Source organism: Alosa sapidissima, chromosome 3, assembly GCF_018492685.1.
Source record: "Alosa sapidissima isolate fAloSap1 chromosome 3, fAloSap1.pri, whole genome shotgun sequence".
NCBI lineage: Eukaryota > Metazoa > Chordata > Actinopteri > Clupeiformes > Clupeidae > Alosa > Alosa sapidissima.
Genome location: NC_055959.1, coordinates 21104841 through 21114840, shown reverse-complemented (window position 1 = coordinate 21114840; position 10000 = coordinate 21104841). Strand labels below are relative to the sequence as shown.

Sequence of the window (10000 nt, the reverse complement as noted above, 5' to 3'; positions counted from 1 at the left end):
CCACTCTCTATCTATCTCTCTATATATATACAGTATATCTGTATGTCCTAGAGACTGCCTGTCTCTCTTCCTCTGCCCCCTCCCTCTCTCTCTCCCTCTTTCTCTCTCCCACTCACCCTCTCTCTGTCTCTGTCCCTCTCCCTCCCTCCCTGTTTCTCCCATCCCCTCCAGCCCTCCAGGAGGGGCTGTGTCAGCCGTGCCCGAGGAAGGTGCCAGGGCCCGCTCTGTGCCCGTCTGCCCCCTGTGGTGCAGCAGGGTCATGGTCACCTCCCTCCAGGGTCAGGGACACGCAGCAGGCCCCCCTCACTCCAAATCTCTCTAATTAAGATCTGGCTCCCCTAATCACGGAGCTGCCTATCACCTGGGCCTGATGGTGTCAACATTCACACACCGCCATCTTACCAGCTCTGGCTTTCCATAGCAATAAAACAAAGAAGTGCACACAAAAATTAGAGAGCATATCAGTATTTGTGAGATTATCTGTAACCACTTCAGATAAACAAAGCAAAAGCTTTGGTCCTTGTGCCTTAGAGGGATTTTTTAAATATACTGTACTAAAGAGTGACTTCTATCAATATTGTACTGAAAGGCTGTTAAACAGGTGTTGTTTCTCACTCTCGGTGATGTGTTCAGATTTGTTCCCCAGTCTTTTTAATGTTTATGAAAAAAAAATAGTTTCATATTCTTTTAAACTGGAAACAACTGGGAAGATTTTTTTAGAGTAAGGTGGTGTTGCACAACAATCTCAATAAATGTTTTTTTTTTTGTGCAGTAGAATTATTTATCCTCATGCCTACCTGATACTGTAGTCCGTTGTGTTCCTTTTAAAATGCTGTGGCGGAAACTTTTAGCTGCACTGTGTAGCCATACAACCTGTTGAGTATCCTCCTCCATGGTCAAAATTAACGTCTTGGGACATCTCCAGGAGTGCTGTTGCAGGGTTGTGCTGTCAGATACCGGCCGTGAGCATTGATACCACAGCGCAATTTACCGGTTAATGTCATGGGAACATACTGAACAATGGTCTAGTGGTCCATTTTGTTAAGTAAGTGGGCTTTATGATATTATTAAGATGCACATCTCGTTGGTGCGCGGGCGACTGGCGCGCTTTCCAAATGTTTTATCTGTGAAGAGGCTCTTCCGCGCGACACTCCCGGAGCCTGTGAAAAGCGGGCACGGGGGTTCCTCAGAGACCTCTCTCCACATTAGTCTCATTGTGAGGAGAATAAAAACAAATTCCGATTTAAGAGGACGCATTATAATCCGTATAATAACGGGAATAATTGCGTGTCCCCTGTGACTACTGTCAAGGCCTTATACGGTTGGATGAGAAGTGTGTTTGAGAAGGCTTGAACAGTGTCTTTTTGGCACCATGTAGCATATTGTACCTTTGTTTCGTTTTGGCCTAATAGAACTCGAAAATTAGTTTGTGTAGGCCTATGAATTAGGCTATACGGAGCCCCATGCCTTTTATAGTATACTATAGTTCAAATTTAGACTGCACAACTTCATGCGAACGTGGTATGAAGTGAGCCTATACGAGTTTAGACATTATAGTGCAAGTATCCCTAACTATTTGCTTATAATACCAATAGGCCTACATGAAAATAAAATTCCAATAGTTACACACTATATTACACTAATAGTTACTTCCTATAGTTATGAATTGTCAGCTGGAAGAGGAGCAGATGGCTACATTTCACTCTAATATTTGTATCTACACTTATTGGGATCGAATGCGTTGGTGTTGGATATAGCCTATACGTGGTTACAGATAAATGCCTTCGTTTAGTTCACTTGATTCTTTAAATAGCCTACTATATAGAAAGCAGAATATGTAAAGTTAAAACCAAGGACTGCATTTTACCTTTAAGCTACTTGCAGAAAGCAAAGACAAATGTAGGCTACTGAAATGGCAATCATTTAGAAATATTTTACATGTAACAATTTTAAACTTAAACACTTAAACAAGGATTTGTGTTATCTTTCTAATATTAGGCCTTTTGGTGGATAGTCAACCTACGGCCGTGTCAGTGCGTAAACGATAGCAGGTGTTTCAGACACTTTCTGGCAGCTTACACCTCTCGAACGAATCGAAATGTTGCATCTTTGCACAGATCTTCAAATGTCAGAGAAAAGGCTTCATTTAGGCAATGCACCTTGCTGTTTGTGACTGAAGGCTTTGAAAGCATTTCTATTCGATCCAACCGCTAGATATCACGTTTTTTTTGTTTGAAATGCAGTTGTTTCTTTTCACTACCAAAGACTCTTTTTTGCACCTTGTGGCACAAAAGAATTAAATCTACTTTTGGCAGGCTGTCTTGTTGTTTCGAGCTTATGCCCCTTGAATCTAGAGGAAGCAATGACCGACAGAGGCATTTAGTCTCCGTTTCAAGTGCATTGAGACCGTTAGGTTAGGCCCTTTCACAGCTTCCTGCATATTTATGTTAATTGGCAAAGTCTGGGAATTTGTTTGCCAGTGCTGTAGGCTACCTAAAAGTTTTATTTGTGTTCATATTGATATTTAATATAGGGGCAGTTCAGGACAGACTTTTAGCTTGTACCCTCCCAAAAAGGAGGGCTTTCTTCTTTTACAAAGTAGCATTTATCTTATATGACTCTAAATGTTCTCTCCCCTTAATTTTTAACATTTTAAAAGGCATTAAAAATACATGGCAAACAAATAAACAAAATAATTAATGTGGAATCAAAGGAAGGCTGAGAACTCTGCTCAGAAACCTCTAGATTGATATTGATTAAATACATTTGATAGGCTACATTTTAACAACTAGGCTACTGTATGTTTTTGTAAAAAAAGATTCTCTACATTTAGCATAATTATTTGTTATTTGCGACGTTTTAGACTAGTGACTGGGCCTGCATAGGCCTGTAATTATGAGTAGTTTTTGCTCACATATTCCAAATATCGAAATCTGGATGTTAAAGTAGACTAGACCTATTCACTGAGATATATTGTTTGCTATTGATTCTATCTTCGTGTAGTAGATGGTGGCCGTTTATTTCAGGGTACCTGAATAGAGTCATCACACATCAACGTCTTTTTGCTGAAATTGTGATAATGCAGGCAAATTTGGGAGTTTTTGAAAGAATACCTACATCTAGCAATCATTGTTTTCAGATGTAGGTATTCATATGTGTGTGATTTTTGTCTTTGAATACGAATGGCGAACGTTTTTTGCCAGGATGATATATTTTCCTAATGAGTTTGGCCATGTAATCCATTTTTTCAAGCTGCGAAATTACTCACTTTGTATACATTATTCATGCACGGAATCGGTGTTTGTGGGTCGGGTGCATTTTCAGCCAGCCAAATTGGAATTTTAGGCGCATTTATTTGTAGGTGTCTGGGTTTATTTCTCACGTTATTAATTGGTGCAGGATTTTACCGTCGGTGACAAAGTAGTCCGGCACAAACGGCTGGCTGCTGCATGCTGCCAAAGCGCCTTTCCAGCTCGTTCATTTCCATCGGGCGGGCGCCTGCCTGGCAGACCACTGCGGGATGATGTCTTCCCCGTTTTTAAGCATTAATAGTGTAAGTGCATAACGAGGTAGAAAAGAGAAAATTCGTGGCCGTCTCTTTTTAATGCTGTTGGCTGATTTATCTTGCTCAGTCTGTGGCCAAATTGTTTGTCCTGATCTGACTTAAGACACGCGCATTGCGAGTAGGCCTGTATTGGAGCCTAGATGGTTTGCACAAGTCCACTAAGATATGAATATAAAGGAAGAAAGTGTGTGTAATTCATCACTTGAATTCTTATGATTTACCTTTGTACCGATCCATTTGCGTGCTGTTTAAGTTTCGCGGCCTATAGGGGATTTAATTAATTTCGCTCATAGGCCTACTTGAGACACATCAAAGCGACTGATCAATAATTGTATCGTGGCAGTGAAATTGAGGTAATAGACACAACAAATAAAATTATCCTAACTATTAGAGAAAAGAGACTGTTAAAGTGTGCTGAATGGTTGGTTTCACATGCAGTTTGAATGTAGGACTACTGCTCGGTGGTGTCAGTCGTGAACACCGACAACAAAGTTCTAGACGACATGTTCGTTTTTCTATCTGAATATGCTCGGACTCTACCCCACTATTTTGATTTATAGGCATATATTTTACAGTGCCAGGCGACAGCTTTATTAAAAGCATATTTTCCATTTGGCTTTCATTTGGACCTAGCTGCTCAGCCTATGTGAAGGCTGAAATTGACAATAGACTGACAGTGTTTGTCATGGTTTGACATTTCTGTGTCTTGTAGGCTTTGCTTACGTTTGTTGACGAGATTTGCAAGGATCTCTTTCCTATCGCGCAGTTAGCAAACCTCTAAGGTGGTTTATTAATAGTTTAAGGACAGTCCATGATTTACTGCGATCGAGTAGATCGGGTTGTCAGTGGATGCCTTGAATGAGTTAGTCCGAACATGTCCAAAACGGGAAATGTAACTTTTATTGTTGATCTAGTGAAGATTTGTTTTGTTTAAAGATCCGACTAGAATTCTAAATGTAGCTCTCCCTCTCCCTCTCTCGGAGTGAGTATAGGCCCTGCACTTGGCCATCTGAACCTGGTGCACAATTAAGTAAGGCTTTGAGCCCGATTGAGTCCCGTGCATTTTCACAGTCTGTTTTTGGCAGCTCCCTTACAAACAGTCGCGAGTGGCGAGCCGAGGTCAGTGCCTCTTGTCTGCCCATGCGCAGTCCAGGCGTCCAACCTATTGCGCTCTTCTTTCCTCTCACCCATCTGATGCTGTAAAGCGCAGCAACCGCAGGAGCGAGCGCCTCCGGCTTGAACTCCGGTGCAATGTGTAACTCAGAGCCAGAACTGTGCGGGTTTTTTTAAGGTAGCCTATAGCCTACCATGTAATTATAGTCAGGAGTATATGAGAACATACAAATCACACGCTGGAGCTGGGCGTTTTCATCAGGCAAAACAACGATTTGGAGTTTTTGTTGTTGTCTACATCTAAACAGAGTAGGCTCTGCGTTGCTTTGTCTGCACTTTGTAATTATTGTAATTGCACGATCTTTAGTATAGTAGCCTGTTAGCAGACCCTCTAGTGTTATTTTATAGACAAACTGTTTCAAGACTTGTTATTTTAGTGCTTTCTTTGAGTAAGTATTTCCCCAACATGGCAGTATATTCTGTCTGGGCCTTGGCATTTGGATGTTCTAGCTGCCATATGTGTATGTATATTTTAAAGGTTCTGCAGCACTGTTGAACTTTTAATATCACACACACTTATAAATGTTTGAGTAGAGTGGTATTTAGCAGACGCCTCAATTCATTATGTTGAGAGAAACATTATTTGCCCCACAAGATATGAAGTGTTGGATCAACCAACTGAGATTCAGTTATTAAGCAGTAAAACTGTCATGAGGCAGTGTGACTCAGGGAAGTTATTACCAGGGGTATTTGCAATGGAGAGCGCTAATAGAGTGCTTTACATAGAGGTTCCAGTCTGATTTGTACAGATTGTATTCATAACCAAATTTCATCCTCGCCCCTAGGTAGTGTGTTCCAATGTTTGCATGTCTTCCTTGGGACCATAGGAGGCAAAGATATGTGCCACTTTTACACACTGTGCAGGCCTTCTGCAAAATAAGATCTATTCTTTTGGGGAGGGGGGGGGGGGGGGGGGGGTGTATTAGGGGGCCCACTGCATGGGTGTTGCAACTAGCTGTTTTCACAAACCGCCACCATTTGCAAACCTCTGTCTCCCAATTTGTGTCAGATGGCCATTTGAATAGCATTGGGTGTTTGCATACATTTTAATATCCTATCTGCAGCTTGAAATAATGGCAGGGATGAAAGCAAAAAAAAAAAAAAAAACGAGTTGCGGTTGTGCCTGAATCTGTTCAGCAGCAATGAAGCTGTGACCACAGTGTGTCAGTGCGGTGACGGCGGCAGCGCTCACCCTCCTCCAGAGCTGTGCTTCCCTGGCTCTTGCAGGGAATTTCCTCTGCCTCGCTCGGCATTCAAAACCACCCTGCACCTCTATCTCCAGAGAACACGGTTTACTGTTCTCCGTTCACGCTGCGTTGTGTCGTGTTTTTGTTTGCTTGTTACGCTGGTGATTGTTTGTTTATTTGCGCTCATCTCGAACGATGTTGGTTAAGGAAGAACGAAATGAGGGCAAAGTCCTCCATTTATCCTTTAACGTGTGTTCAGATGAGTGGCAAATGAAGCAGAGCAAGTGTTTATGTCTCTGCACCTGTAAAGTTAAAAACATGGTTTACTTCCATGTGATATGTTGCCTGTGAATGACAAAAAAAGGCAAGCTGCCTTCTGTTGTATTGCACTGCCTTCCAGCACAGATGGCCTATCTCCCCTTTCATCCGAGTATCTAAATCTGATCTCATGTATGTTGATGTCTGTGTTTCTCTTGTCGTTGTTCTGCTTTTGAGAATATCCCGACATACATTATGGGGCTGTGGTGGCCATTGTGAAATTGTGTGTGTCTCTGTCCCTTTTTACCTACGCTGCGGCTCAAACAGGGAGACTGGCCACAGGCATAGAGCCGCACGGTCTGCTGCATGCTCCCGCTGTACCCAGGTGTGGGCGGCAGATGATGTGTGTGGCAGCCTTGGCTTCGGGCACGGTTTGGCAGGCAGGTGGATTAACGCCAGTCACAGCGTCACATCTAGTGCCCTGCCTCTGTGTCTGCCCTGTCATTTGATGTGTCAGACGGGTGACCCTCGATCTCACGCCCAACGTTGTAGCTTTAAATGAGACGTGTATGTGTGTGTGTGTGTGTGTGTGTGTGTGTGTGTGTGTGTGTGTGTGTGTGTGTGTGTGTGTGTGAAGGGGTTGTGGCGGGTGGTGGGTTGGGAGCAGGATTCGGGGTGCATATCTGAGCAAGATGGTGGGATGCAGGACAAAGACAGAAATAGAGAGAGGGATGAGAGAGAGATGGGGAAGAGAGAGCGAGAGAGAGAGAGAGAGAGAGGGCAGGGGGGAACGGGAGAGAGCGAGCGGGAGAAATAGGGGTGCATTTGTTTCCCCTCCTTTGTTGGGCTGGTGCATCTGAGAGCAGCTGCTGGTTGTGGGTCTGGTGGGATTTTGGAGCCGTGCGTTTGCTCTCGCCACCCGGTGCCAAGGTGGCATTACGCAAGTGGCATGAGAGAGAGAGTGAGGGAGAGAGAGTGAGAGAAGGAGAGAGAGAAAGAGGGAGGGTGGAAGAGGAAAGAGGGGAGGGAAGAGGAGAGGGGGAGGCGGGGGGTTGGTTGGAGGAGATGAACAGCCATGCCGGAGCTGGTGGCAGAGGCGCGGTGGCTTATGGGAATTGTGCGGGAGGAATACACGTCCCTCTGAACTTTGCCTCTGTGTCAGATAGGAACTTGTCGATTTGGCAAATTGTGCCCCGTCGGACTGGACTGCGTACTCTCGCTAGCATTCTCTTTCTCTCTCTCTCTCTCTCTCTCTCTCTCTCTCTCTCTCTCTTTCTCTCCCCCTCTGCCTCTCTTGCTTGCTAGCCCCCTCCCTTCCTTTCTCTCTCTCTCTCTCTCTCCCCATTTCTCTCTCACTCCCTTTTTGCCACCATCCCCCTCCCCTCTCTTTTCCCCTCCCTTTCAGCTCTTGAAGCTAACGCATTGGCTGGGCTACAGGCGTCTTGTTGCCAAATAGGTGGGCCCTACTAGTGTTGGCAAAGGCTCAGGCAATGGTTAGAGAAAGAACGCGGCGTGCGAGAGAGAGCGAGCGAGGGTGCGCGCGAGAGAGAGAGAGTTGGAGAGAAAGGCAGGAAAAAAGAAGCAGCACTTGGGTTTGCCAGCGGTCGTACGCGCTCGTCCAACATTGATTCGGTTCTCTCTTTTTTCCCCCCCATATTCTGCGCTTAGCTTTCGCCAGCCCCCCCCCTCCACCCCCTACCCTGTGCCTGTGTGTGTACGTATGTGTGAGTGTGTGTGTATGTGTGTGTGTGCGTCTCTCTCTCTCTGCAAGCCTTATACAGGACTCAGAGATCTAAAGCAAACACCAGTACCAATTACGCTTTGCCAAGGATTTTTTTAGCTTCGTTGATTTTTTTTTTTAGTTTTGGAAAAGGTGCAAAAGAAGTGTGTTTATTTTCAGCGCCGCGATTCCACTCAATTTTTTTTTCGTCTTCCTTTTTTAGGGGGGCGCAGATACTACCTTCGTAATTTTTTCACTTTACAAATCCTCCTGCTTTCCATTTTGAAATTTGGTCTGTCTTTACCTTGATTTTTTTCCTGCACTCCTTTTCAGCATATCCTGAGGATGCACTCCTATTTTTTCTTTTTCTCAAAAAGTGTTTGACTTTTTTCTGAACTGATAGCCGGACTCTTTTTGTATGTCCACTCTGTGCTATTTTTGAGTCTTCTTCTCAGATTTTATTTTCTGTCATTTTTGCTCTTGAGCCAGAATTGCATTTTTTTGTCAAAACACCAGAGACAGCGACAGAGAACTTGTGTGGGAGATTCCTGTTCGGTTTTGAACGGCGTGCCAAATTTAGGATGAGAGTGCAAAATGGTAACTACCTGGCTGTCTGCGACTGTTTACTGGTCCTTTGCTGTTTTCGTCCTTATTCCTGTGTTTTTATTTTCATTTTTTTTCTAATATTTACCTCAACCATGAGTCGAGGCTTCGGGGTTGCTTGACGTCCGGGCAGGGAGGAAACTCTGGGGCCAATTCGTGTGCCGCAAGGGCTTTAAGTCCTAACTTGTGGGTGGTGTGGTGGCAAATTGGCGCCGAGAGTCCGGTGCATGGCAACCCTGGCACAGGGGCACAGCAGCAAGGTCTGGGCATTGTTACGATGTTGGGAAAGTATTATAGGATGGCTGAATGAGCTCTCTGTTGCCGAAGGAGACGGCCAAGCTGCTTTATTTTGGTCTGCTCCCACCAAATGGATTGAGTGATTGCACTCTGTGGTTTGAGCCTTGTAATAAGCTCTGTTATGCAAATTTATTTGAAACACTGTGTTTTGAATGTTGTTGAATTTTTACATTTATTTCAGGGGAAGTATTTGACGGTAGAAAATATTTACATGTGTTTGCATTTGACAGTTGGAACAATTTATTATTGTTAACATAAAAGTTGCAATAACAATCATTATTGTCGTTGTTCCGGTTATTACTTCTGAAATAGCAGCACATAAAATTTGATTATTAGTTGATTTTGATTTATTATGATTTTAGTTGTGGTCATGGCTGCAAGCTATTTTTCCAGGTGTGACTCTACCACAACTTGCAGCTGTGTGTCCTGGAACTCACATCTCTCTCTCCCTTTCTCTCTGTTTCTCGCTCTCTCCTCTCCACAAAGGATGAATTCCATCCCTTCATCGAGGCCCTGCTGCCCCACGTCCGCGCCTTCTCCTACACCTGGTTCAACCTGCAGGCCCGCAAACGCAAGTACTTCAAGAAGCACGAGAAACGCATGTCCAAGGATGAGGAGCGCGCAGTGAAGGACGAACTGCTCGGCGAAAAGCCGGAGATCAAGCAGAAGTGGGCCTCGCGCCTGCTGGCCAAGCTCCGCAAGGACATCAGGCCGGAGTTCCGCGAGGACTTTGTGCTGACCATCACGGGCAAGAAGCCGCCGTGCTGTGTCCTCTCCAACCCCGACCAGAAGGGCAAGATCCGCCGCATCGACTGCCTGCGGCAGGCCGACAAGGTATGGCGCCTGGACCTGGTGATGGTGATCCTGTTCAAGGGCTCGCCGCTGGAGAGCACGGACGGCGAGCGACTGGTCAAGTCGCCGCAGTGCTCCAACCACGGACTGTGTGTCCAGCCACACCACATCGGCGTCTCCGTCAAAGAGTTGGACCTGTATCTGGCCTACTTCGTCCACACGCCAGGTGAGTTCACTCATTACAAATACACACACAAATGCACACACACACACACTGAATTTATGGGCATACACCGTCATGCACGTCATTATCGTTAATTTGTAACATAACACATGGGTCAACTCAACAGAAATGTCTGTTTTGGATGTAAACATCCCCTCCTACCCCTGTCTCTCTGCTTCTCT

General features: G+C 44.8%; 1 protein-coding gene across 15 annotated transcripts in view; it reads left to right on the top strand.

Annotated features, from left to right (window-relative positions):
• The window catches only part of nfixb (nuclear factor I/Xb), a 127510-nt gene that overhangs the window by 31271 nt on the left and 86239 nt on the right, over positions 1–10000 (top strand). For 14 of the 15 annotated variants that reach the window (XM_042085555.1, XM_042085560.1, XM_042085558.1 and 11 more), the window contains one exon: positions 9290–9821. In XM_042085555.1, coding sequence (XP_041941489.1) covers positions 9290–9821 — 532 coding nt within the window. Of the gene's footprint in view, positions 1–7582; positions 8501–9289; positions 9822–10000 lie in introns of those variants that run through there. The other variant, XM_042085554.1, reaches the window with a different exon arrangement.